The sequence below is a fragment of the Crinia signifera genome, chromosome 1, assembly GCF_055691185.1.
Source record: "Crinia signifera chromosome 1, ASM5569118v1, whole genome shotgun sequence".
In the NCBI taxonomy this organism is placed as follows: domain Eukaryota; kingdom Metazoa; phylum Chordata; class Amphibia; order Anura; family Myobatrachidae; genus Crinia; species Crinia signifera.
Window position 1 is genome coordinate 336766429 of NC_139217.1, and position 26764 is coordinate 336793192.

A 26764-nucleotide genomic window follows, 5' to 3' on the forward strand; every position below is an offset into this window, starting at 1 on the left:
TAGCAGCAGGAGCCACTAGCCAGCGCTGGGAGAGACGGGACCGTGACGTCACCGTGCACGGCAGGCAGGTTCCGGCAGAGACAGCAGCGGGGGGGCGCTGAGGGGAGGGGGAGTGGGGGCGCGCAAAATAGGTAGTTACGCCACTGGGTCTCCCCCAGGCTTCAGCCTACCTTGCCTATACCAATGGTTTAGCTTTCCCGGCCCTACATGTAAGCCATTGCAGCAGAACGGTTTATAGATGCATGTAGCTTTTGTTTCCTAGAGATACACAAGTCTGTAAAAGGTGCAACATCATTTGTGGTGCATCATAACTTTAATTTTTGCTTCAGTATAGATGAATTTACAAATAAAACTGTAAACAGCTGTAAAGAATGGTACAAGGAAAACAGGTATAACTGAAAGACTCTATAAAGTTGAGATTGTGGGGGAAATTTACTAAAGGAAATTTGTAAAAAAATAGGTGTATTTGTATTTAGAAATACACTTATTTTTGACATTTACTATCCCGAAAATACGGCAATTCGTAGTTGTATTGATGTGCTATCAATACGAATACGAATTGCCGTATTTTCGGGATGGTAAATGTCAAAAATAAGTGTATTTTTGGATACAAATACACCTACTTTTTTACAAATTTCCTTTAGTAAATGTCCCCCTTTATGTCAGAACTTTGGTGTAGAGAAAATGTTAGCGGGTTACATTGTGTAATACAGCCCATTATTTTTTTCCTTTTGTGCCCTTCCCTTTCCCACTGGGTTTTTTGCCTTTTTTTTTCTTCTTTTTAGATTTCATCGTCCTGCGAACTTGGTACCCTCTCCAATGTGCTTGGATAACTGTGGCAGCCTGGACCATGTTAGCATGCTCCTTCTCTGCGGCATCCTTCCTCAGCTGGGCCTGGCGTCTCTCCTCCTCAATCTGGAAATACTCTACCTCCACTGTTGCCAGCTTCTCTTTGAGTTCGGCCAGATGAGCCTTTTCCTCTTCATACAACGCCTCCAGTTCCTCCAGCTCCCCCTGGTGGTTAAAAATATAGATTTTTAATACTTCAGTGTTCCATTAAACATATTTGCCAACTTTAACTTTTTAGGCCTCCTAGTACTTGAAATGCCATGGTGCACAAAATTGCAGGTACTTGTGTAGTTTCACGGCGCCAGCACGGCAAACTATCTAAAAGAAAGTAACTCCATGCCAACGTGAATAGTTCATACCCCCACTATCCACGTTGGCATGGAGTTGATGTTAGATAGTGTGGCGAGCGTAGCGAGCCACCGAGCCCGCAGCATGGGCGAGTGAAGCCCGCAGCGTGGGCGAGTGGCGCCGTGAAACTACACAAGTACCAAATTGCATAATGTGACAAAGTGAGCATATACCTCAATGCTTGGAGAGAGGTAAAGTACTAACCAGTCAGTTACACATAGTGGCGCAGAGGATCCAATGTGGCCGCCCATACATTAGCGTCAGGGTCACAGCTGCCAGGTCCTACCACAGTATGCTGTGGTAGGACTGGACAGCGGTACTGCCGGATTTGTAGGTGAACACATACATTCGAATACATACACAGTGCGGCGTGTAACACTAGATATCTGGTCAGCAGTGGTCGGATCCTGTTCTGCAAGATCCAGCCACACCGCTGTGGGTGACACAACCCCCCCCCCCCCACCCTATTCCTTGCGACCAAGCCGATTGGCTGCTTTTGTTTGGCCCGGCCCTAACAGGCTGCGTTCAAAAAATTACTATTATGGAGGTGATTGTTACTTTATCTCTCTTGAAATATTAAAGCATATGCTTCACTGTGTGGAAAAAATGATTCTTTGCGTACAGAGAAATGCATTCCTGTAAAATGATACCGTGACAATGTTTTCCCAAATCTTCTATACAGAAGTAGATCATTACAGTTTCAATTTTGATACCTATGTGATTGCAGCACCCCTATCAATTTGGATGTGAATGTAGCTGTCATTAATAGTAATAGCTCTTACACCTACACCATCCTTGGTGCAGAAAATGCAACTGCTGCGCGCTCCATATACACAGCTCAGAATAAAAGCAAGCACATGAAGGGCTAAAGCATCATGCATTTTGTACTACTGTAGATGGGATCTAGTTCAAAAAGTAGGGACAGCACATACTTTATGTGCTGTGCGACGGAGTGCGCACTGCATCACACCTGTCCGTCGCACAATGTATGGGCGGCATAACTGAGAAGGAACTGAGATAAGCATGAACCCGAATCACCTGTAGTGTGAACTTTACATATGATGCAAAATCAGGTCCAATGCCTCAGATTTATTTCCTTTTTCTTACCTGTTTCTCACCCATATCTGCATCATATTTCTGTATCCAGTTCTCAATTTCAGTCTCAACTTTATATTTCTTCTGTAGGATTAAATATATATACAATTCATTAAGGGAAATGTACTTATTCTGCAGCTTTGCGTAAAAAAAAAAAAAAAAGGATGTACAAAAGAAATGATAGCGTATCCAGGGCCACTGTATTTATATTATGAGCTCCTTAAGTATGGCAATGCTGAATTAACTCTGCCATGACAGAAAGGATAAGTTACTGACATCTGGGCAGACTTGCTTTACAAAAGGGAACTGTGTGGATTGGTTGGACGAACTCTAATGATCGCACTCTCTGCCTTTCTAATTTGTGCCACATCCCATAAAGATGCTTTTCTAAAGGTGTTGGTGTAGATTAATGCTGCTTTCCCACTGCCTAAATGGGTAAAGACCAGATATTTGTAAACGGGGCTTTAAATGGGTAAGAGCTATAAAGACCCTTTCACACTGCAGCTCTTAAACAGTAATTTGCCATTTAAATGCCGTTTTTGTCACATTCACATATACCCATTTCTCTTTCAATGGTCCTGGTGACACAGCTCAACACTGGGATGTAGGAGGGTCCGAAGGAGCCAGGCACCTATCCTAAAGTTTTAGAGGGTAGGCTCCTCCCCTACTGCATCCCTGGACTCTTCAGTTCGTGTTAGGTGCCCACTGGAGTGGGTGCTATTCTAAAGGGCTGCAGGAGCAGCCGAAGAATTAGAGTAGTTAGGGGATTTTTATTGTTTTATTAACTTTCACCCTAGCTAGGTAGGCACAGTGTGAGGATTCTCATAGTGAATCCTCACACTGCTAGCGCAGCAGGAGCTGACAGAAGCGCGTCCTGTCAGCTCACTGTGCACAGGGGAGACACTGTCTGGTCTCCCTGTGCAGCGCTTATAGCCTTTTCCAAAAGGCTGCCTGGGCTCCGGAGTACCCTGAAACCGGCTCCACATTTAGGTGGGGATCATGGGGGACAGGCGCTCCGTGATGGCGGCGGCCATTTTATGCGGAGCTTACACGCTGAGCTCCTAGATGAGAGGACAGCAGCGTTGTGACAGGCATGTTCCAAGTGATCCCCAGTTGAGGGGGAGACACTGGAACTAGGAAATCCTACCTGAGGAGCGGCTGGCTGGGGGTGGTTGGCGCCAAAAGGTCACGGACCCCGCAGCAGCAGGGACCTGTGGTCTCTTCCTTCACTCTGACTTTGGCGCCTTTCAGAACGCTTGCAGCGGAGCTGAGCTGGCTTACTGATCCTGGCAGAGTGACTTGGATTTCCTGGGCATCGCTTCCCCGCAGTTGAAACCAACAGACAGATAAGTGATTGGGTGCATTGCCTCTGTATAAACGCTTGTACATTGTTTGCACTGTGTATACTGATAGATATACATTTATCACTTGCATCATGTCTGAGCATCAGGCTGTGGTTTTGGGGGAGGGAGCCCTTAGTGCACTGAGCGCGTGCAATGTTTGCACACAAAAGTTTGTCCCTGAGCAGATGGCCAAGGGGGGCTTATGTATTACTTGCGCTGATGTGAGACCCATGGGCAGTGAACCCCATAGGGCAGAGCAGATGGAACCTGCGTGGGCCAGGGCCCTAGGCAGGTCAGTTAACGCTTTGGTGCAGCTTTTGGACAGGCAGAGTGATGGGCTGGTAGAATCACAGAGACCTATGCCATCATCTCAGCAGTCGTCTGGCTCCTTGCCTCTTACCCAGGCAGATCCTGCGCTGATTCAGGTGATGCAGGATACTGCAAAAGGGATCAACAGGTTCAGTGAAATGCTGGACAAAATGGATGATGTGGCAGGGACCCCTAGAAGGTCTTATGCTTTGACTACTGTGGGGATAAGACTCCTGTTAAAGGTGTTTTTAAGCGACAGCGGAAGGAGGCTGTTACTTTTCCTTCAGATGAGGGGTTACAGGAATTGTTAGAAGGGGCTTGGAAAACTCCTGATAAGAGGCTACAGATGCCTAAGCGATTCCTTAGTCTGTACCCCATGCCAGAGTCTCATGCGGAGCTCTGGGAAAAGGTCGCAGTTGTGGACGCTTCAGTGGCACGTTTGTCCAAGGCTACTGTATTACCAGTACAGGGCGGTGCAGCTTTCAAAGATTCTGTGGATAAAAAGCTGGAGGGTAACCTCAAGGCTATCTTTGAAGGGGTGGGGTTTACCTTACGGCCCCTTATTGCTTCAGCCTGGGTCTCTAAGGCCATGATAGAGTGGGCTGGTGAATTATGCACCATGCTGCAAGCTGACCCTGGTGCGTTACTGCTTGCAGAAAAGATTAAGGCAGCTGCAGAATATGCAGTGGAAGCAGAGGAGGAAGCTATTAAAATGGCAACCAGAGTGTCCACAGTCTCCATTAATGCCAGGAGAGTGCTTTGGCTTAAAGCCTGGGAAGCAGACAATGAGTCCAAGAAGGCTCTGGAAACATTAGCCTTCAAAGGAAAGGTACTTTTTGGTACCGAATTAGAGGAGATTATAAAGCAGGCCACGGGCGGCAAAAGTACATTCCTGCCGGCCTCCTCAGCAAAGCAGACGTCCAGATTTTCTGCTTTTAAGCCGTCCTTTCGGCCCTCCCCTAGAGGTGGTGCGTCCTTTCGAGGACAGTCTTTCAGGGGAAGGTTTCAGTCCTCTAGAGGCAAGACACAAAAGTCAAAATTTGGCTCTTTTCACAAGAAGCCTGCCACAAAAGGAGAGGATAAACCCTCGGCATGACTGTCAGGGGCTTCGCCCGACAGTGACAAAAGTGGGGGGGCGTCTCACACTCTTCAGGGACGCTTGGGCTTCTCTAGGCCAGGATGCCTGGGTGTTAGATATTATAACACAGGGTTACAAAATCCCTTGCAGAGGGCCGCCTCCGAAGAGGTTCATCCCCACATCCTTACCAAAGGAGGCACGGCTTCGTACAGCTCTTGTGAGAGCAGCTCACTCCCTTTTGGAAAAAGGGGTGGTTACACCAGTCCCCAGGGCAGAGTGGAAGAAAGGCTTTTACTCCACGCTGTTCCTGGTGCCCAAACCAGACGGGTCTTTCAGACCAATACTAAATTTGAAATCCCTAAATGTTCATTTATGGGTAGACCATTTCAAAATGGAGTCCCTACGGTCAGTACTCCTGAGTCTGGACCAGGGAGAATTTTTGGCGTCCATGGATGTCCAGGACGCATATTTGCACGTCCCTATACACCCGGAGCATCAGACCTTGTTGAGGTTTGCCATAGGAGACCTGCATTTACAATTCCGGGCGTTACCCTTTGGGCTAGCAACCGCGCCAAGGGTATTCACAAAGATAATGTCAGTGATGGCGGCGGAGCTGAGGCTCAGGGGAATCACAGTAATACCCTATTTGGACGATCTCCTGTTCAAAGCAGAGTCAGCAGCCATGCTGCAGAGTCACTTGGCAGAGGCCATCAGTTTTTTGCAGGCTCACGGCTGGATTTTAAATTTGCAAAAATCTCAGTTGGTACCGTCACAAAGGCTCCAATTCTTGGGAGTCATACTGGACACACATCTTCATCGGGTATTCCTCCCGGAGGTAAAGGCCAGGGATCTGGTCACCCTAGTCCAGGAGATTCTCAGGGCTCAGAGCATTTCAGTATGGAGGTGCCTCAAGCTCCTGGGGAAGATGGTGGCGTCATTCGAGACGCTTCAATTTGCCAGGTTCCACTCTCGGAGGTTCCAATGGAACATTTTGTCAGCCTGGTCAGGAAACACTTTGACCATGAAATCCGAGATGATAGTGCTGTCTTCGGACACTCGAGAATCCTTGAAATGGTGGACAGAAGTAGATTCCCTTCAGTGGGGTCGGTCATTACAGACCTGGGACTGGTTGATAGTAACTACCGACGCCAGTCTCAGGGGCTGGGGGGCAATAGTCCTGGATCTCAGGCTTCAGGGCCTGTGGACGGCAGAGGAATCAGCGTTACCAATCAACATCTTGGAGCTGAGAGCTGTCTGGAAAGTGATTTCCTTGGCGGGAGACAGGTTACAGAACCTCCCTTTGAGGATTCAGACCGACAATGCCACAGCTGTGGCGTATCTGAATCACCAGGGAGGTACACGCAGCAGATTGGCCATGTGGGAGGTGTCCAGAATCTTCCTATGGGCGGAACAGAATATTCCAGCTGTATCGGCTATATTCATTCCAGGAATAGAGAATATAGAAGCCGACTTCCTGAGCAGGGAGGAGCTCAAGGAAGGGGAATGGAGCTTACACCCTCAGGTGTTTCACCAAATCACTTCGATGTGGGGAACTCCGGATGTGGACCTGATGGCATCCAGGGTCAACCGTCAAGTGCCCAGGTTCTATGCCAGAACAAGGGATCCACTAGCGGAGGCAGTGGATGCCATGACTATTCACTGGCAGGGAGATCTCCTTTATGCATTCCCACCAGTACCAATGTTACCGAGACTTTTGAAGAAAATACAGGGGCAGAAGGTTCCAGTGATCTTAGTGGCCCCAGATTGGCCAAGGAGGTCCTGGTACTCGAGGCTTCAGAGGTTGTCTGTGGACTCATGGCGTCTACCTCTGAGACCAGACCTTCTAAGACAAGGCCCATTCAATCACCTGGATTCAGATCGATTGATTTTGACGGCCTGGCTATTGAAACCACCATTTTGAAAAGAAAAGGGTTTTCTGAGGCAGTAGTACAGACGATGATAAAAGCCAGAAAAGCTGTATCTTCGGCAAATTATTATAGAGTCTGGAAGACTTACATTCGATGGTGTGAGAGAAGAAAGGCTCATACATCTCATTTTAAGCTATCAAGAATGATGGAATTCTTACAAGATGGTTTTTCATCGGGGCTAAGCCTTCAGTCACTGAAGGTGCAGATTTCGGCCTTGTCCATCTATTTCCAGAAAAAGATAGCCATTTTGCCGGAAATTCAAACCTTTTTACAAGGAGTATCCAGGTTGAAACCTCCATACAAGCAACCAGTAGCACCTTGGGATCTATCACTGGTTTTGGAATGCCTTCAAAAGGCACCATTTGAACCTTTAAGGTCGGCTGACTTTAAGTTTCTCACGTGGAAGCTAGTGTTTTTGTTAGCAGTAGCATCTGCTAAAAGAGTTTCAGAATTGGGAGCTTTGTCATGTAAATCTCCCTTCTTAATTTTTCATGATGACAGGGCTGTTTTAAGAACAGTGCCTCAGTTTTTACCGAAGGTGGTATCTACCTTCCATTTAAATCAGGAGATAGTTCTACCTGTGTGTGTTTCAACCCCCAGAGGGTTCTAAGAAAAGGGACAAGTTGAGAACTTTGGATGTTGTGCGTGCCTTACGCATATATGTGGACAGAGTGAAGAGTGTCAGGAAGACTGACACATTGTTGGTATTGTATGACGTACACAAAATTGGTTGGCCTGCATCTAAGCAGACTATTGCTAGGTGGTTGCGGTCTGTGATAGCCTTTGCATACACCAAAGTGGGTAGACCAGTACCGGCCGAAATAAATGCGCATACCACCAGGTCAGTTGCCACCTCTTGGGCGGTTCGACATGGGGCCACAGCTGAGCAGGTTTGCAGAGCTGCCACTTGGTCATCTGTTCACACATTTGCCAAGTTCTATAGATTCCATGAGTTCGCGTCGGAGGACGCATCATTCGGGCGAGCAGTGCTGAGAGCTGCAGACCTGAGCGTACCCTCCCAAAGGACCGGCTCTGGAACGTCCCAGTGTTGAGCTGTGTCACCAGGACCATTGAAAGAGAAAAAGGGATTTTTGTAAGAACTTACCGTTCGAATCCCTTTCTCTGATATGGTCCTGGTGACACAGCGATCCCTCCCTTACGCTCAGTAAGTATGCCAGAAGTTTCATGATGTTCATGTTAAAATGGTTAAAAGTTAACAGTTTCTGTTATAAAATGTGCATATAATATGTGCAGGTGTTTGTACTGAGTTAATGTATTCCAGTGGCTTTGAAAGATTGAACTGAAGAGTCCAGGGATGCAGTAGGGGAGGAGCCTACCCTCTAAAACTTTAGGATAGGTGCCTGGCTCCTTCGGACCCTCCTACATCCCAGTGTTGAGCTGTGTCACCAGGACCATATCAGAGAAAGGGATTCGAACGGTAAGTTCTTACAAAAATCCCTTTTTAAGCAACCCATTTAAACCCATAGTAAACATGGGCTGTCATATAGAATGGACTTTTCTGCCCCCACAGGCCCACACTGATGATGTTTTGAGAGAACAAAAGGAGGGGGTGGGGAGTGGTCTGATCAGTGTTGCAATAATGGCAGACAGAGCACATGTCTCTGCTGATTTCATGCCTGATTTTCTTCCACGTCCTCATTCTGAGTTTCAGGGATCACTTCAGGGGTCTGCAGTCGCAGTATGTCCTCATTAACCCCTTCCCGACATTTGACGTACATGTACGTCATGGTCGGGAAGTACTTCCCGACATTTGACGTACATGTACGTCATGGCTTCTAACTGTCACTGTGTCTATAGACGCGGTGACAGTTAGGAGATGTCTGCTGTCCCTGACAGCAGACATCCCCCCTCGCCGCCCAGGGGGGGCAGGGGTGCCCCCCCCGGTCGGCGATCGCTGTGATTGGCTGTTCAAATCTGAACAGCCATTCACAGCGTTTCCTGTGTTACCGGCGGCTAAGCCGCTCGGTAACACAGGGATCGGTGGTGATCGGTGCTGTTAAGTACAGCACGATCACCACCGATGAGCAGCACCCCCCTCCCACCCACCCGGCACTCACCCGGCAGGTCCCCCAGCTCCCCCGGCAGCAGCAGCAGCAGTAGGCAGCCTCAGCGCACGCAGCGCTTCCCCCCTCCCCCCTCCCCGCAAGCCGCAGCAGCAGCAGCATGAAATGGGTTAAAAAAAAAAAAAGTACTGAAATATATATATATATATATATATATGTGTGTGTATGTGTATATATATATACACACATATATGTATGTGTATATATGTATATATATATATATATATATATACACATATATATATGTATATATATATATATATACACATATATATGTGTATATATATGTGTATATATATGTGTATATATATATACACACACACACACACACATATATATATATATATATATATATAGAAAGATATTCCCGACATATGACGTATATATACGTCATGGTCGGGAGGTACTTCCCGACCGAAGACGTATATATACGTCATGGTTTTAAACTGTCACCGCGTCTATAGACGCGGTGACAGTTTGGAGATGTCTGCTGTCCCTGACAGCAGACATCCCCCCTCGCGGCGATCGCTGCGATTGGCTGTTCAAATGTGAACAGCCAATTGCAGCGTTTTCTGTGTTACCGGCGGCTAAGCCACTCGGTAACACAGTGATCGGTGGTGATCGGTGCTGTTAAGTACAGCACCGATCACCACCGATCGCCAGCCCCCCCCCCTCCCACCCGGCAGCCCCCCTCCCTCCCACCCACCCGGCTGCCGCAGCGCCAGCACCCCTCCCACCCCCCCGCCAGCCGCAGCGCCAGCCCCCCTCCCAAAGCTGATGACCAAAATGGGGTCACTTGTGGGGGAGTTCCACTGTATTGGTGCTTCGGGGGTCTTGCTAATGCGACATAGCACCCACCATTCATTCCACCACCAAATATCACTCCTTCCCTTCTGAGTCCTGCCATGCACCCAACTGGTATTTTTTGGTCACATGTGAGGCATTGCCGTACTCAGGAGAAATTGGGGCACAGATTTTGTGGTGCTTTGTCTCCTTCATTCCTTGTGAAAATGAAAAATTTTGAGCCAGAACTGCATTTTTCTGTAAAAAATTACATTTTTTTACACAAAAATGCAGTTCTGGCTCAAAATTTTTCATTTTCACAAGGAATAAAGGAGACAAAGCACCCCAAAATCTGTGCCCCAATTTCTCCCGAGTACGGCAATGCCTCACATGTGACCAAAAAATACCATTTGGGTGCATGGCAGGACTCAGAAGGGAAGGAGTGATTTTGGGATTTTGCAGCACAGATTCTGGTTGAATGACCCCTGAAGCACCCATACAGTGGAACCCCCCCACAAGTGACCCCATTTTGCAAACTACACCCTTCAGGGAATTCATCAAGGGGTATAGTGTACATTTCAAACCCCCAGGGGTTTCACCAATTTTGATACAACTGAGCTGTGAAAATGAAAAATTAATTTTTTTCATTTTCACTGCCCAGTTGTACCACAATTGGTGAAACCCCTGGGGGTTTGAAATGTACACTATACCCCTAGATGAATTCCCTGAAGGGTGTAGTTTGCAAAATGGGGTCACTTGTGGGGGGGTTCCTAACTTTTAGCATCTTATGGTGCCTAGAAACCTACATGGTGCCTAAAAAACAATCTCATAAAAAGGAGGCTCCAAAATCAAGTAGGTGCTCCTTCTATTATGAAGCCTGTGGTTTGGTCACCGTGCACACTAGGGCCACATATAGGATATTTATGAAAACAAAAGAATTGGGGGAATCAATTTTTAGTCACATTTCTCTAGTAAAATCTACTGTGTTCCTTAGAAAAATGTATTCAAATTGAAAATCTGCAAAAAAAATGAAATTTTGAAATTTCACCTACACAAACTTCCAAAATGCTGTTTTGAATACTGTGAGGGGTGCAGTTTTTGAAATGGCATCATTTATGGGGGTGTCTCACATACAAGTCCCTCAAAGTCACATCAGAACTGAACTGGTCCCTAAAAAAATCAGTGTTTGAAATTTTCTTGAAAATTTGAGAATTTGCTATTCATATTTTAAGCCTCCTAGTGTCCAAAAAAATGAAAATGAGGTTGAAATAATGATGGCAACATAAAGTATACATATGGTCTATGTTAGTTATTAACTATTTTGAGTGGTAAGATTATTTGTCTCACAAGCAGAAAATTTAACATTTTGCAAATCGCAAAATTTTCCATTTTTTTACGACATTTTGGTATTTTTCACAAAAAAACACAGACTGTATCGACGAAAATTTACCACTAACTTGAAGTACAATGTGTCACGAGAAAACAATCTCAAAATCACTGGGATAAGTAAAAGCAAAAAAAAGTTATCCCCACTTAAGTGATACATGTCAGATTTGAAAAAAAGGGCTCTGTCAGGAACGCAAAAACTGGCTCTGTCAGGAAGGGGTTAAACAGGGGTGTGGATGTTGTGGACTGGGCTAGTTCCACAGGTGGGGTTAATGTTTGTTCTGCACACGACTGTGCAGCTTCATGACGACTTTCGGCTGCTGCCAGGCTAGATGATAATGCTACTGGATTAGCAAGTGCAGAGCGCCCGAAAACCACCATGCATTGGTCGAAGTACAACCACTCCCTACGTGCAGAACCGCTTCGGTTCCGGTTCAGGTCTAGTACATTGTGGAATAAGCATTTCAATGCCTTCAGCTTATTTATAATTTGCGTAGTGGTTCTTATAAATCCTGATGCTGTAATCATAATGCTGATATTACGGTATTTTGCAGCATCCTTTACCGTACCGGTCATCTGACACATGATTTCTTCTTCCCTGATCTCCTCCTCTGTCCAACTGGGCATGGTAGCAGAATGTAAACAGCAGTACAGCACAAAAACGTTTTAGCTCTTCTCTGTCTACTGTCTGCTGTGATTACTTCCTGGATGTGGTAACTGTACAGTCATCACAAGCAGGAAGCCAATCATGTTCTTAACCTTTATTATTATTACTAAATACCATTTAAGACCCTTTCCCACTGGCAAAAAAATGGCTCTTAAATGTAAACTCTGCTTTTTACCCATTTTAACAAAAATTGTATTTTTAAACGGGTACAGCAACCTGGAGCATTCCCACTGCAGCTCTACCCATTTAAAAAGGCTACAAAAATTGCTAATTGCCATTTAAGAGCTGCAGTGGGAAAGGGGTAACGTGACCTGCACTAGAGAGCTTATACATTTAAAAGCACATGCAGTGACATGTACAGCTAGCACTGAACAGTGTAACCTTTAAGGATGGGATGCGGTCATTTGGTCTACTGCATTATGGTCGACAGTCATTAGGTCGAATCCATTAGGTCGACATGCTAAAAGGTCGACATGACTCTAGGTCGACATGGGAAAAGGTCGACATGATTCTAGTTCTAAAGGTCATTAGTTCGACAGGTCATTAGTTCGACAAGGTCATTAGTTCGACATTGTCTATGTCGACATTCACAAGGTCGACATGGAGTTTTTCACTGTTTTTTGAGCCAACATGTGCCGACAGGCGGTATTTCATGCCCTACCATCCACTAGGGCGTGGTGGGAGAATAAAATAGTGTGCCGAGCGTAGCGAGGCACCGTGCCCGACGCATCGCGAGCGCAGCGAGCGATGCGAGGGGATGCAGTGCACTTTAAACTGTGTCCATGTCGACTGTGTTGACATTCAGGTAAAAAAACAGTGAAAAACCCCATGTCGACCTTGTGAATGTCGACATAGACAATGTCGAACTAATGACCTTGTCGAACTAATGACCTGTCGAACTAATGACCTTTCGACCTAGAATCATGTCGACCTTTTCCCATGTCGACCTAGAGTCATGTCGACCTTTTAGCATGTCGACCTAATGGATTCGACCTAATGACTTTCGACCATAATGCAATAGACCAAATGATCCCAACCCGGTGGACCTTAAAAGTAAATAAAACTTAAACATGTATTTAGTTACAAACCCTTTCCAGTTCTTTTGTCAACACAATGAGGCTTTTAATCAGTTTACCACCCTCCAATTTGCTAGAACGAGGCCCATATTGTCAACCATTTGCCACCATCCGCCTCTCTATCGGCTCTTGACAATGAAGCTTTATACTAAGCTGCTGAACAGATGTGAAGGTGCCCATACATGGTACAATAATTGTATACAATTTGGGCTAGATCGCATCGCATGGCATAGGTTTTGCAATGCAATGAGATCTAGTACAAAAAGTATGTGCAGCACATACTTTTTGAGCTGTGCAATGAGATGTGTGACGGGAGCGCGCATCTCATCGCACCCAACAATTGTACCATGTATGGGCACCTTCAGTCTCAGACTACCTCATTCCTACTTACTTTTCCAGAAGAGATGACAAAGGAAGGGGACAATAGTGTATGCACTACTGTATATACCATATTGGCAGCACTACAGTAGGGTCTCTCTCATTATTAAATAGGTGAAAGTACAATGGATTTAGTTTTAGAGAAAAAGGTGATCTTGTAAACAAATAAAGCCCCATTTAACTTCCATTAAATACTGATCTTATTCAAAATGTGATATATTTGTAGGTTACAGTTATTCTGACATTCTATCCTACATTCGTCGTAAATCAGCTTTCTTTTTCTTAGTGTGCAAAAACATTTACAATTTATTTTTTATTTAGACAAACGACTTGACATAGATGATTAAAAAGAGTCTGCCACGTGACTGATGGCAATCATATACCTTTCTGAGAATTAGCTCTACCTCACGGTGTTCAGAAATGGTAGCATTGAGCTGGGATCGGAGTTGCTGCAGTTCATGTTTAAGCTTTGCAGATTTCCCCTCTAAGGCCCGCTGGTCTGCTTTCTGCTGATTCTCTGCCTCTTGCATTACGCGTTTCACCTGGCTCTCGGAAAGCTTTTCTACCTGATGCAGGCTGATCTTTAGCTGGCGAATAGTTTCATTTTTCTTTGCAATCTACAAATAAAGTCAAGAATTATAAATCTAGATTTATTAATTCAATATAACTAGAATAGACTTCTGGAAATGTACTTTTTTTTAAATCCAAATTGAATGAATTGATAATGCTACCACACAAATAACCCAGGTCCGACCCGGGTTGTTGCCGTGTCAACCCGGGTCTCTGCACTGTGTGAACGTCCATGTGAAAAAACGGGTCCAGCAGCAACCCGGCAATCTGACCCGGGTTATAAATAAAGGACATTATCAAAGCTCTGCTGGTTATCCTTCTGGATTAATTACATACAATATATCAGTAGCTTAAAGATCTCATTCACTTACTATTTTAGTAGTTGCATATTTATAATGGTCTCTTAAAAGGGAATCATTCTCAAATTCTGTAAATATATCAGAACTTGCTAAAAAAAAAAAAAGCCATTGATACATCTGATATGTTATATTATATATTGTATACCTCGGTGTCACGATCCAGAATGGCTCCATTAAGCTCTTCTTCCAAAGTTGTCAAATATTCTCTGTTCTTGTTGTCACGGAGACTGATCTCCTGGAGGTAACTCATTTTCTCATTCTGCTCTAGAGGACTGGTCAGGAGCATTTCAAACAGAAATCCTCTCAACTCTGAAAGGAACTGGATCAGTTTCTGCGAAGCCTCATCTCTTACGTGACTTTCAGATGTCAATGCTTCGCATGCAGTTGGGTTGGTCAGAAATAGCCTCAAAGTATTCCTTACTGAACTTCTAACTCCCTCACCGAATGCTGCAAGTTTCCCATCCAATGTTTCATCCAAGTTTTTTCTTGTCCATTTGGATTCAGCCTCTTCCTCAAATTCATTGGGTTCTTTAGTCAGTAGTTGTCCCTTCATGTTGTTCTGTAGCCTCTGGTGCTCCCGTAAAGCACCCATCAGCTCCGTACCAAACACTATGCTATATCTCTCCAGGTTTTCAAACGCATGCTGAAACAGGCTGACAAGTTGCAGCTTTTTTATTGTCTCATCAAGCACTGCCACTACCCTCTGTGTCTCTACTGAACTGAGTTTTTTACGTCCTGGCTCCAGCATCTTCAGGCTCAGGCTGTCATTGTTGAGCATCTTCTTACTGTGGCTTGGCTTGATAAGTCTTCCAATGCTCCCAACAGGAGATTGTGATGGTGAGGATAGCATTGGTGACTGTGCTGCAGGGAGAACCTCTGATGCCATGTCTGAAGAACTCTGGAATTTCTAAGGTGAATGAAATTTGCTGATTTCTTGGCAGACAGATTTGTTCTGTGCATACATCAGATTAATATGGGTGGCTATAAATAGCAAATAAATAAGAATGCATTAGTAATGCCAATGAGCAAAATACAGGGGTGGTGCAAGAATGTTTAATGTGAAATCACACAATGTGCAATCCTCAAAAAGGTGACAGGTTTACATTCAGCTATTCACTAGCCCCTAATGCAGCTTACCCACTCTTCTCACTCTCAATACACATATAGGGGTGCTTGTAAAAATGGAGAGAGGTTATGTTGCCCATAGCAACCAATCACATTCTGTCTACCATTTTCTAGGATGCAACAGAGAAATGACAGAAATATTCTGATTAGTTGCTATGGGCAACATCAATTATTTACATTTTTAGGAGCTTCAGTAAATTTGCCACATACATGGCAGTATTCAATTGTTTTTCAAATTGCTATCCCCGGGGGTGGTGAGCTTAAATACGTGAATGCGTGGCTAAAACCTAACCATGATATGCATGATATGCGCACAGCGTCTATTCAGGGTGACAGGGGGGGACGACTTCCAACTGACCCCCCCCCTTCGCCGTGGGACACTGCCTGGTACGGAAGAGACGTGGGAAATTCCCCCAAAAATGGGAGGTTCCCTCAATAAGCGGGACAGTTGGGAGGTATGTATGCGCAAGAAAATAGATAAATTGAATATCGCCCTACGATCTCCTGTCATTTTAGAAAGGAAATCAGTGTGATATATAACACTTGAATACCACCCATAGAGTTAGTAAATTCAGCTAAAACAGGGGTTCTCACACTCAGCCCTCAGGACCCCACACAGTTCAGGTTTTCCAGGTCACTCTGCAGGTGCACAGGTACATCAATGACGCTCGCAACACTATCTAAAATCAACTCCACAGTGACGTGGATAGTGGGGGTATGAAAAGGTCGGAGGACGCGTACCGCCGCCCCTCGCGGGCGCGCTGCGCACGCCATGCTTCGGGTTGGCGTTGATAGTGGGGGTGGCGTGGGGGTGCTTTTAACATTGTAAGCACCCATTACGGTGCTTATACAATTAATAATATTATAGGGGGCATTTAACATTGAAAGCACCCATTATATTGCTTATACAATTTAGAATCGTATACCATCGCATCTTATGCCATTGTATGCCATATACAATGGTATATGATTTTAAATTGTATAACATCGGGTGCCATCGCGTCGCATCGCATACCATTGTAAGGTTTATGGTATACGATGCGATGGGCGCCATGCTAGGAAACAAGCACCAATTAACTGATAATAATAAATAGTGGAGATTTAGTACACGAATTGATTAATGTGAAGGGGGCTGCAGGCTTAAATGCTTTGATCAATTCAAGAACAAAATCTCCACTATTTATTATTATCAGTTAATTTAGTTAATGCAGAGCCCCTACAATATATATATATATATATATATATATATATATATATATATATATATATATATATATATATATATATGAATTCATCAGATTGTTTTTGCATTATACAGAAACGAATGCACAAACAAAAATAACAAACTTTATTTTAGGTAATTAGATAGCTATGTCTCCCATAGTAAATTTGTAAAAATAAACATCCAAAGTTTAACACATTTGGATTTTCTCATTTGGTACAAAGTTATTTATTTTTACATCCTTTCCATGCACTTTACTTGAACTGAAATCTATCATTTTATAGACAGCCGTTCGCAGGTTTGACAAACTTGCAGAGTTCCTGTCTACCCTGGGGTTGGGGTTACTATCATAGCAAAGACAGGGAAATTAGCACAGAAATGAAATAGATGGGTAGTGTTGAGAGGTATGTACTGAGTATCCGCTGTATTACATATAGACAGGACACCGCACCTGCACCAAGCCGCTGTCCTCCTTCCTCAGGTTGCCCTTTGCGTCTCTATAATACACGCTGTGGCCTGTTTAAATGTTCCGTTTACAAATACTATGGTAACTGATCATGTGACTCGATGACCGCACGCCTCGTCACCACCCGCCTCTACTACGCATGCGCAGCAGTCAGTCACGCAAAATCGTTAAACTATTGTTTTGGCATCGAAGAAAGTATGCGCATGCGCGTAGTGAGGTCCCGCTTCCTGTGCGCATGTGCGGAAGGGTTCCGTGAAGTTCTGGTGCTGCCGCTAATGTGATGCTGTGTGAGCTGCTCCCCGACTCTCCCGTCACGTGATAGGAAAGTGGCCATGTAGGACGATGCCAGAGTCTGTGTGACTGTCCAGGTAAAACATTGCTCATTATTAGCTGTGGTTGTTTTGTTACAGTGTGACCACAGGGAGGTGTGTGTGTGTGTGGTGTGCATGCTCATCTTGTGCCAACAGAGGAATGCAGCGATATGTGACATAAAGAAAGTACAACTTTCCTTAGCTGGGGAAAATAAGAGCATCTTTCCTGCTGCCCTTTTATTGATCACACGTGAGCCAGGATAGTGATCTGATGGTGAGTGACGACTGCTGGGAATGTACATGTGGGAAGCAGATGACTGACAGATATGCAGAACTGGAGGAGTGATTTAGGTGTGAGGATGATTGTGTGAGCATTACCAGATGTAACACACATGCTGTGACATTTGCCTGATGCACTGTACTGTTACCTGTAGATTATATGAAATTTAAATCAGGGGCATTTAAATGTGACAGGAAATATCTCAGACTGAAGGAGGAGATATGTGGATATATTTCCAAAAGCTAAAATCAGCTCCTCCCTATAATTTTGATAGAATGTAATTTATAAAGTATAGCTAGAGGCTGACTTTAGAAAGTTTGATACATCTCCCCCATGAAATTAAATGTACCATTAGATCTGCAGATGAGAAAACCATATAAAGTTTATTGGGCATGTGGAAGTGGGGAAGGCGATGGTGTCAGTCACATAACAAACAGAAATTAGATATACAGGTTGAGTATCCCGTATCCAAAATGCTCGGGACCAGGAGAATTTTGGATAACGGATTATTCCGTATTTCGGAATATTTTAATATTTCAATTATGTATTTTGAAGTATCTTGCATGTATGCTGTATAAACACATAAAATACACACAAATATATTTTATTACCACATAAAATACACACAAATATATTTTATTTGTTCAAAAAACAAGGTTCCGTATTTCGGAATATTTTAATATTTCAATTATGTATTTTGAAGTATCTTGCATGTATGCTGTATAAACACATAAAATACACACAAATATATTTTATTACCACATAAAATACACACAAATATATTTTATTTGTTCAAAAAACAAGGTTTCAAAACATGAAACAAAATTTGTGTACTATCTCAGATATTGAATTTGAATGCCAAGCAATCATTTTCTTGCACATATATAGTGCCAGTTACATATGTCACCAGTACTGCTGTTACAAATGTCCCCAGTGAGTTTTTAGCAAAAAAATATTTTTTTTTTCACTTTCTGGAATGTATGGTTTTCGGAATAATTCGGATACTCGGATACGGGATACTCAACCTGTACCAAGTTTGCCTGTTGCATTGTGTGGACATATATATAAAGTGACATAAAATAATATGGGGCAGATGTGGTGGTGTCATAGACATTTATTTGCTATAGAGAGATGGAGGTTTACATGAAATAACGAAATGATGGAAATAATCCAATTAGCATGCAAAGCTAGAGAAAGATTATTTATTCTATTTATTTATTAACAGTTTCTTATACAGCGCAGCATATTCCGTTGCGCTTTACAAAGGGGACAGTGATACAATAAAACAAGGTATTTACAGACAGTCAAAATGTAGGAGGCCCCTTCTCGCAAGCTTACAATCTATAGGGAAGTAGTCATTGATACATGATAGAGTGAATCTTACTAAACACTATATTGTCTATATAAGCTGAATATTCCTTTTAGTAAGATGTATTATGTGTTATTAGAATTATAGCAAATGTATGTTCATCTTCAAGAAGCTGAAATAGTTAATCTTTATGTATAGTCAGCTTGTCCTTGGTTTTACTAGAATCCCAATCTTTATGGTCCTGTGATTTCTGAATAGGCTGAGGCTCAAATTACTTTTTCATACATAAGTATAGATACTGTAATCTTTATTGCATCGATTCCACCAGAACGCAAGGTTGTATGACTGGTTCTGGAATTTGATAAGCTTGCCTGAAGAGATGAGTTTTTAGGGAACGCTTATAGGTTTTGAGACTGGAGGAGAGTCTTATTGTGCTTGGGAGGGCATTCCACAGAGTGGGTGCAGCCCGAAGAAAGTCCTGCATGGGGCTTATTCTCTGTATGAGCTGTCACCTAGGTTCTGATTCAGACCTGATCGCTTTGGTGCACATTTGGATTGCCAGCAATCACGCTCCAGTGAAATCCAGCCTTGCAAATGAATGTGCTTGCTGTATAGGGCTGTACATCCATTAACACCTGAGTGATTATGTTCAAATTCACCATCTAATGATTTTATACCCCGGGCACAAGTCATTGCAGCCGTCTCTCGTTACACAGGACTTACTCGGCGGCTGTGATGATTACCGGCACATCCGGGCTGCTACTGTTGTCACACACACACCCCCCCCCCCCCCTAACAGGCTTTGGCAGGCCAGCGTTTTCCATGACTCTCCCAGAGTTTTTCTTCTTCTAGCACTCCCATGAAACGGTCGGCTCGCACCCCCACAACCCACTCCTGTCAATCACCATGCATACGCCAGAGAATAGAAAAATTTGCAGGACTTGATTGTAGCTGGGCATCGCGCACGTGCATTGTGGCCCATACACCTGTGCAATACGATCGATAAATGCCCGCTGTGCGAATTTGCAGCCGTGCTTTCTGGTCTGAATCAGGCCCCTAATCTTATTACTTGCTACAAGATTAAATTTAATTAGTGTGCAGGTATTATGTATCTCATCTATGTATTGATAGGCGCTGCAGAACCCTTGTGGCGCCATATAAATAATAATAATAATTATTATTTATTCCTTTTTTAAATGATTTAATCTATAGAATGGTTCTGCTACTGCCTGCCCTGTGTACCACTACAGTATAAGCATTGGGAGAAGGTGTGATGTTTACATGAATGACGTGCAAGTGGGAAAAGTGTAAAGCTGAGGTTCTGAAACTCCGCCCTTGAGGCATTCTAAAGGCCCCCATACATTAGTCCGACTTGTCAGGACCTGATTTCAGGACAAGTCGGACCTGATTTCACCCTGCAGCTCCCCGGGAGGGGGACACACGATTAGGCACTTGATGTGCCAAGGTTTGCATATGATAAATCGCATGGATTTATCATATGCGGTCCCTGGGGAGCTGCAGGAGGAGGGAGCCGTGCGGGGGGGTCATCAGCGGGCGGGGGATGCCGGCTAATAGAGAGCCGAGCAGGGGGAGGCTGCATAGGGAGCCGGGCAGGAGGAGGGTGACAGTGGGAGCAGCGCGCTGGGCAGGGAGGATGACGCTGGCTGCCGGGCAGTGGCGGGAGCCGGGAGGAACACAGATAACTTGGAAAAAAAAAAAAGCCCATACAGAATGACTAGCAAGCCATTGATTGGCTGAGACCTCTCTCAGCCAATCAGCGATTGGCTGAGAGAGGTCTCAGCCAATCAATGGCTTGCTAGTCATCTGTATGGGCTTTTTTTTTTTCAAGTTAGTGTGTTCCTCCCGGCTCCCACCGCTGCCCGGCAGCCAGCATCATCGTCCCTGCCCAGCGCGCTGCTCCCACTGTCACCCTCCTCCTGCCCGGCTCCCTATGCAGCCTCCCCCTGCTCGGCTCTCTATAGCCGGCATCCACCGCCCGCTGTCATCCCCTGCACGGCTCCGGTGCTGCACATAAGATTTAGCAAATCTTATGTGCAGCCCGTCCGACCTCCCGACCCCAATCCGCTGCGCACGTTACCGCGCATCGGATCGGACGGGGTGTCTGCAAGTGCGATTTAGGCCGATTTCACGGCCCGATTCATCCGAATCGGGTGAAATCGTGCCCAAATCGCATAGTGTATAAGCCCAGGTTTTTAGTTATATCTACATGTAAGCACAGGTGACTTAATTAGTACTTCAGTCAATTTGAATTTTTCCATCTGTACTCTAGCATGGATCACCTTAAAACCTGGACTGGTATGGGGCCTACACACAGAGCGAAAATAAAATAAAATTGTTCAGGTGTGCAGGAGCCCCGCACGTCGCAATTGCCCATGTACATTTATACGGCATGCAGTTTAAATTTAGTCAGATCGCCAGTGTTCTCACCAGAGTACACTGGCCCTGCCAGATGGCTCCGCACACATCGCTGGTGCATCTCTCTGGGCCGAGCGATCTTACTGAGCAATCTAGCATTGCTCAGATCACTGGCGCAAATTGCTCCATGTGTAGGCCCCTTTAGGGTGCCTTGAAGGAAAAAATTAGGAAATTGAACGTTATGTGATGGAATTACTTGATGAACATACAGATTGTGAAGTAGTGTTGTTTTGACATGATGGATGTTTCGATACGGAAATGGTGTACTACTGATGGATGTGAACGTTTCTAAAAAATAACCTTTGTTTACATGAAATAAAGTGTCTCAATTCAGCGTATTTTTAAATGAAACATTCACAGCAGCATGATAATCCGTCAATGAGGATGTGGGACACTTTTCTGGTCCTAAAACGGCACATGTATGGTTTTAAATCCATAATCCTTTTCTCAGGCGGTAGGTCATAGATTTAAAAATATTGTGTAGCAGTTGCTAAATATTGGACATGGGAGGAAAGAAAAATAAGGGTTATTCAGTTGGAATTGTATGTACACATGTAGCCCTTTCACACTGCACCACAGACCAAGGTAAGCTGAGTTGCTGCATGGTCAACCGGGACAAGGTGCGGTGTGGAAGCCCAGGTCACTAATCTAGAGTGGACCGTTCAGCGTCTGAGGGATATTTCCAATCTCGAGCAAAGCTTAGATAGAACGGTGGAGGAGTTGCAGATGGGGTCATCGGTAGATGAGGTCGAACAGGTAGCCAGTTGGGTCATGATCAGAAGGAGGAAAAAGAGGTTCAGGAGGGACAGGCACGACATCTCAGATCTATCACACCCGAATAAATTTGCTCGGTTGGACGAAGTTTCGATGGAGGATAGCGACGAAAAGACAGAGCTGGAGGAGACTGTTCCCACTAGCAACCAGAGGAGCGGTCCCTCTAGCTAAAACAGGATGACAGATAGTGAGGCGCAAAGTCAGATAGTGGTGGTAGGGGACTCTATCATCAGGAGAACAAACAGGGCAATCTGCTATCGACTCCGTGATCACCGTACAGTCTGTTGTCTCCCGGAGACCGAGTACACAGATTGTTGGGAGGGGCTGGGAGCAACCCAGTGGTCTTGATACACATCGGCACAATGACAATGTTAGTGGTAGGTGGGATGTCCTCAAAGAGTATAGGGAATTAGGTAAGAAACTAAAGGCGAGGACATCTAGGTTAATATTCTCGGAATTATTACCAGTGCCACGCGCTAGCCCAGGGAGGCAGTGGGAGATCAGGGAGGTAAACGTGTGGCTTAAGAACTGGTGTAGGAAGGAGGGATTTGTGTCCATGGAACACTGGGCGAACTACTCGTTCAGGAGCCATCTTTTTTGCCGTGATGGATTGCACCTGAATACAGAGGGGGCTGCGGTGCTGGGGGGGGGAAGGATGGTTAGAGGGTTGGAGGAGATTTTAAACTAGGCGATGGGGGGGGGGGGGGGGTAGCCTAGATCCTAGATACTATGGGACCTGTTGTGAGAATAGTAGGATTGGGGTTAAGAATCCATTTGGGGGGAGGAGAAGGGGGGAGGGCAGTATTACAGGCAATGTTCGGGGTACTAATAAGGGTAATATCGAGGGTAATTACCAGGAATTTCATGTAATAACAGTTATGTTACCTCATTACAATTCTTAGGTACAGATGATCTTAGAGTATGGGAAGGCGTGGAGTATGGGGAGGGCTGTAGAGAGTCTATTGAGGGGGGGAGGAGGGAACAAGGAAGTTAGTAAGGAATACAAATAAGTCTAGGGGAGAAATTAAACACAATGTTAGGGACGTAACTAAATATAAACATAAATTAAAATGCTTACTGGCTAATGCAAGAAGCTTAGCAGGTTAAATCGGGGAACTAGAAACTGCGGTCACTAGAGACGATTATGACATTATTGGTATTACAGAAACATGGAGTAATGAATCGCACAACTGGGCATTAAGCATGGAGGGATATACACTCTACAGAAAAGACAGGGAAAATAGAAGGGGCGGGGGTGGGGGTGCCTATATGTAAAAAATAACTTATCATGTGAGAAAGAAATGAGCATAAGTACAGAGAAAGAAGTACAGAGGAAGATAACATGGAGGCGTGTGGGCAGAGATAAACGACAAAAACAAAAAACCTAATAACAAAATTCTAATAGGGGTATGCTATAGACCGCCGAACATAAACGAAAGGGAAGAGTCTTTTCTTCTTCTTCTTCTTCTTCTTCTTCTTCTTCTTCTTCTTCTTCTTCTTCTTCTTCTTCTTCTTCTTCTTCTTCTTCTTCTTCTTCTTCTTCTTCTTCTTCTTCTTCTTCTTCTTTTTTTTTTAACATCAATATTTTATTGAGAAATATTTAAAGTTTAGGTGGAGGGTTACAGTATAAGGAAAAAGGGAAGGGAAGAAAGGGATGGGGGTACAAGGGGGGGGGGCATGGGGAGAGGGGAAATACACAGACTCTGTACATACATAAACAAGAAATATCTTCATACGGAACTTAATGAGGTTTTAGTAAGCCTAAACAGGTACAACAGGTAAAATATCAACCATAATAGTGATGTAGGTTACATCTATCTAGGCCAAACACATCTAACGAACTAAGCAAATATCACTAGTGCAGTAAACACAAGTCGATCCTAGAGTAGGGAATAAGGGATCACAGAGAATTTGTAGGGTCTTCCTGCGTCTCGTTAAGGCTAAATTGAAGGGGGTCACATTGGGGTGATTTGGGAGCATGTGATGTACCTACTCCGACAGTAATATATTCATGCCAGAGCAACCAGCGAGCTAAGGGAGAAGTTGTAGATCTTGAATCGGAAGGATATTGCTTTTCCATAGTGTAGTTAAAGTTGATTTTCTGAATCACTTTTGAAAGTAAGGGAGGGGTGGGTTGTTTCCAACACTGGGCCAGGGCTGCGCGGGCCGCAATTAATATGTGTCCTAGAACATAGCGTTTATTGGGCAAGACCGTGTCAGGGAAGGTATTGAATAAGGCTATTAAGGGAGTAGGCATTATTGCTATATCTAGGACCTGATTTGCTAAGTCAAATACATCCTTCCAAAACACGGTAAGGAGGGGGCAAGACCAGAATATGTGGTATATATGGCCGATGCTACCACATTGTCTCCAGCAATATTTGGAACATAAGGGCCAGAAGGAGTGTAGTCTGGCTGGGGTTAAATATAATCTGTGTATTAGTTTAATGTGCATCTCGTGGCATAAGAGGAGAGAAAGATTTTGCCCCATTGAGCATCTGACAAGGTTATACCCAGGTCAACTTCCCACTTAGTCTGTGCATTTGATTTAGGGGAATTTGAAATGTCTTGCAGTAGTTTGTACCAAAATGTGATATCCCCTTTGGAGTTTGGAAGGTTAAGGCGAGAGTAGATATGTGAGTCAAAGTTACTGGGTGTATTAGTAGGATTAGAAGCAGTATTCCACCAATGGCAAATTTGAAAGTAATGCAACAGTTCAGATTTGGGGAGAGAGAATCTCTGCTGGAGGGCAGAGAAGGGGAGAATATACTGGCCTTCTAAAATATCGCCTAATTTATAAATACCCAAAGTGATCCATCTAGCAAGATGTAGATTGGGTATTAGTTTGTAATGGAGGCCCTAGTAGTAGGGAGAATCGAGGAGAGATCAGGACGGAATTGTTTAGGTAATCTAAGCAGATCATCTATCAGGGTCGGGGCATGCGCTATCTCAGGGTCCACCCACCGTGATTCTGATTGCGATTCAAAGAAAGATTTTATCTGGGCTAGTTTACAGGCATCATGGTATAAACCTAGGTCTGGGAGGTTCAATCCACCTTTGGCTCTAGGGAGAGTCATTCTAGAGCGAGCCAGTTTGGGGGGTCCTGAGGACCAGATATATTTGAGCATAATTGCATTACAAGTGGCAAGCTCTTTTTTTGGGGAAAATGTAGGGGATCGTTCTGAAGAAATACATAAGTTTAGGTAGGAGAGACATTTTAAAGGCAGCCATGCGTCCCAAGAGTCTCTTCTTTTAACCCAAATCAAACAATCATCAGATTAGGGGCAGATATTAATTATGGGGGATTTTAATTTACCAGACATAAATTGGAAAAACTAAACCTGTAAAACTGAAAGAAGCAGGGGTTCTTAAGCTTATCACACAAATTGTAGAAGCTCCAACTCGTAATAAGGCACTATTGGACTTCGTATTAACAAATAACATAGATTTAGTCTCAAACACCACAAGTAATTGAACATCTAGGGAACAGTGACCACAACATGGTTTCACTGGAAATCAAATTCAGTAAATTACATCATAAGGGATCGCCAAAAATACTAAACTTCAGAAAAGCTAACTTCAAATTTTTCAGGAAAAAAAAAAAGGAATTGTGTGGGAAACTGTTTTTGAGGGGAAAAATGCAGTGGAAATGTGGGATACACTAAAAAATGTGCTTGAAATCATTAACTATTAAATACATTCCTAAAGTAAATAAGGGTAAATTCAATAAATAAAAGCCACCATGGTTGGACAAAAAAAGTGAGGGCAGCAATCAACAATAAAACAAGAGCGTTTAAATTCTATAAAAATAACTTAAATGAGGAGGCTTTTAACAAATACAAAGAATTAAACAAAACTTGTGAAAGGGTAATCAAAGTAGCTAAAAGGGATTATGAAAAGCGCATAGCCACTGAAAGCAAAACCAACCCCAAGAAGTTTTTCAAATACATAAATAGTAAGCGAATAATTAAGGAGAACATAGGCCCATTAACCGATGTCAATGGAATTTTTTTTACAGGGGACAAGGGAAAAGCAGAACTGTTAAATGAGTTCTTATCAGTGTTTACTAATAGAGAGCAGACAGTGGAACGCACAAGTACCACAAATGGGATGAACAAGCAGGATCGCAATATTGATTTCACGACCGAGGAAATAATATTGAAGCTCAGCAAAACAAATAAATCACCAGGGCCTGATGGGATTCATCCTAGGGTACTAATGGAATTAAGGTAGGAACTAGCGACACCTCTACATTACATCTTTGATAATTCACAATCATCAGGTAAAATACCTAAAGATTGGAGAATAGCAGAGGTAGTGCCATTATTCAAAAAAGGAAAAAGGGAGGATCCAGCTAATTACAGACCTGTGAGTTTAACATCAATAGTGGATAAACTATTTGAAGGATTTCTAAGGGATGGTATCCAGGAATATTGAGACCGTCATAGTTTACTCAGTATTAACCAGCATGGGTTTGTGAAAAATCGTTCATGCCAAACTAATCTACTAGGTTTCTATGAGGAATTAAGCAAAAACCTTGATAATGGAAATGCTGTAGATGTGATATCCTAGATTTTGCTAAAGATTT

The 26764-nt window shown here is 44.0% G+C and overlaps 2 protein-coding genes across 2 annotated transcripts in view; one reads left to right on the forward strand and one right to left on the reverse strand.

Annotated features, from left to right (window-relative positions):
* Positions 1-615: 615 nt before the first annotated feature.
* DRC10 (dynein regulatory complex subunit 10) lies at positions 616-17201 on the reverse strand. The gene is made up of 5 exons (XM_083145569.1): positions 17052-17201; positions 14399-15234; positions 13708-13941; positions 2305-2376; positions 616-1014 (listed from the first exon to the last, which is right to left on the reverse strand). Exons 2-5 carry the CDS (start codon positions 15137-15139, stop codon positions 718-720), a joined length of 1344 nt encoding a protein of 447 aa, XP_083001695.1. The 5' UTR covers positions 15140-15234; positions 17052-17201; the 3' UTR covers positions 616-717.
* Positions 17202-17274: 73 nt separating this feature from the next.
* Positions 17275-26764, forward strand: part of TPCN1 (two pore segment channel 1) — a 60356-nt gene continuing 50866 nt past the window's right edge. The window contains exon 1 of the mRNA XM_083145562.1: positions 17275-17434. The gene's annotated coding sequence lies outside the window, so the exon portion shown is untranslated. The remainder of the gene's footprint in view (positions 17435-26764) is intronic.

What these genes read in the sequence shown, in the direction of transcription:
- DRC10 (XM_083145569.1), bottom strand. Translation starts at nt 15,139, where the DNA reads ATGGCATCAGAGGTTCTCCCTGCAGCACAGTCACCAATGCTATCCTCA. An exon ending in TAGAGCTAATTCTCAGAAAG is followed by an intron (nt 2,377 to 13,707) that starts GTATATGATTGC and finishes TTAATCCTACAG; the next exon opens with AAGAAATATAAAGTTGAGAC. An exon ending in CAGATATGGGTGAGAAACAG is followed by an intron (nt 1,015 to 2,304) that starts GTAAGAAAAAGG and finishes TTTAACCACCAG; the next exon opens with GGGGAGCTGGAGGAACTGGA.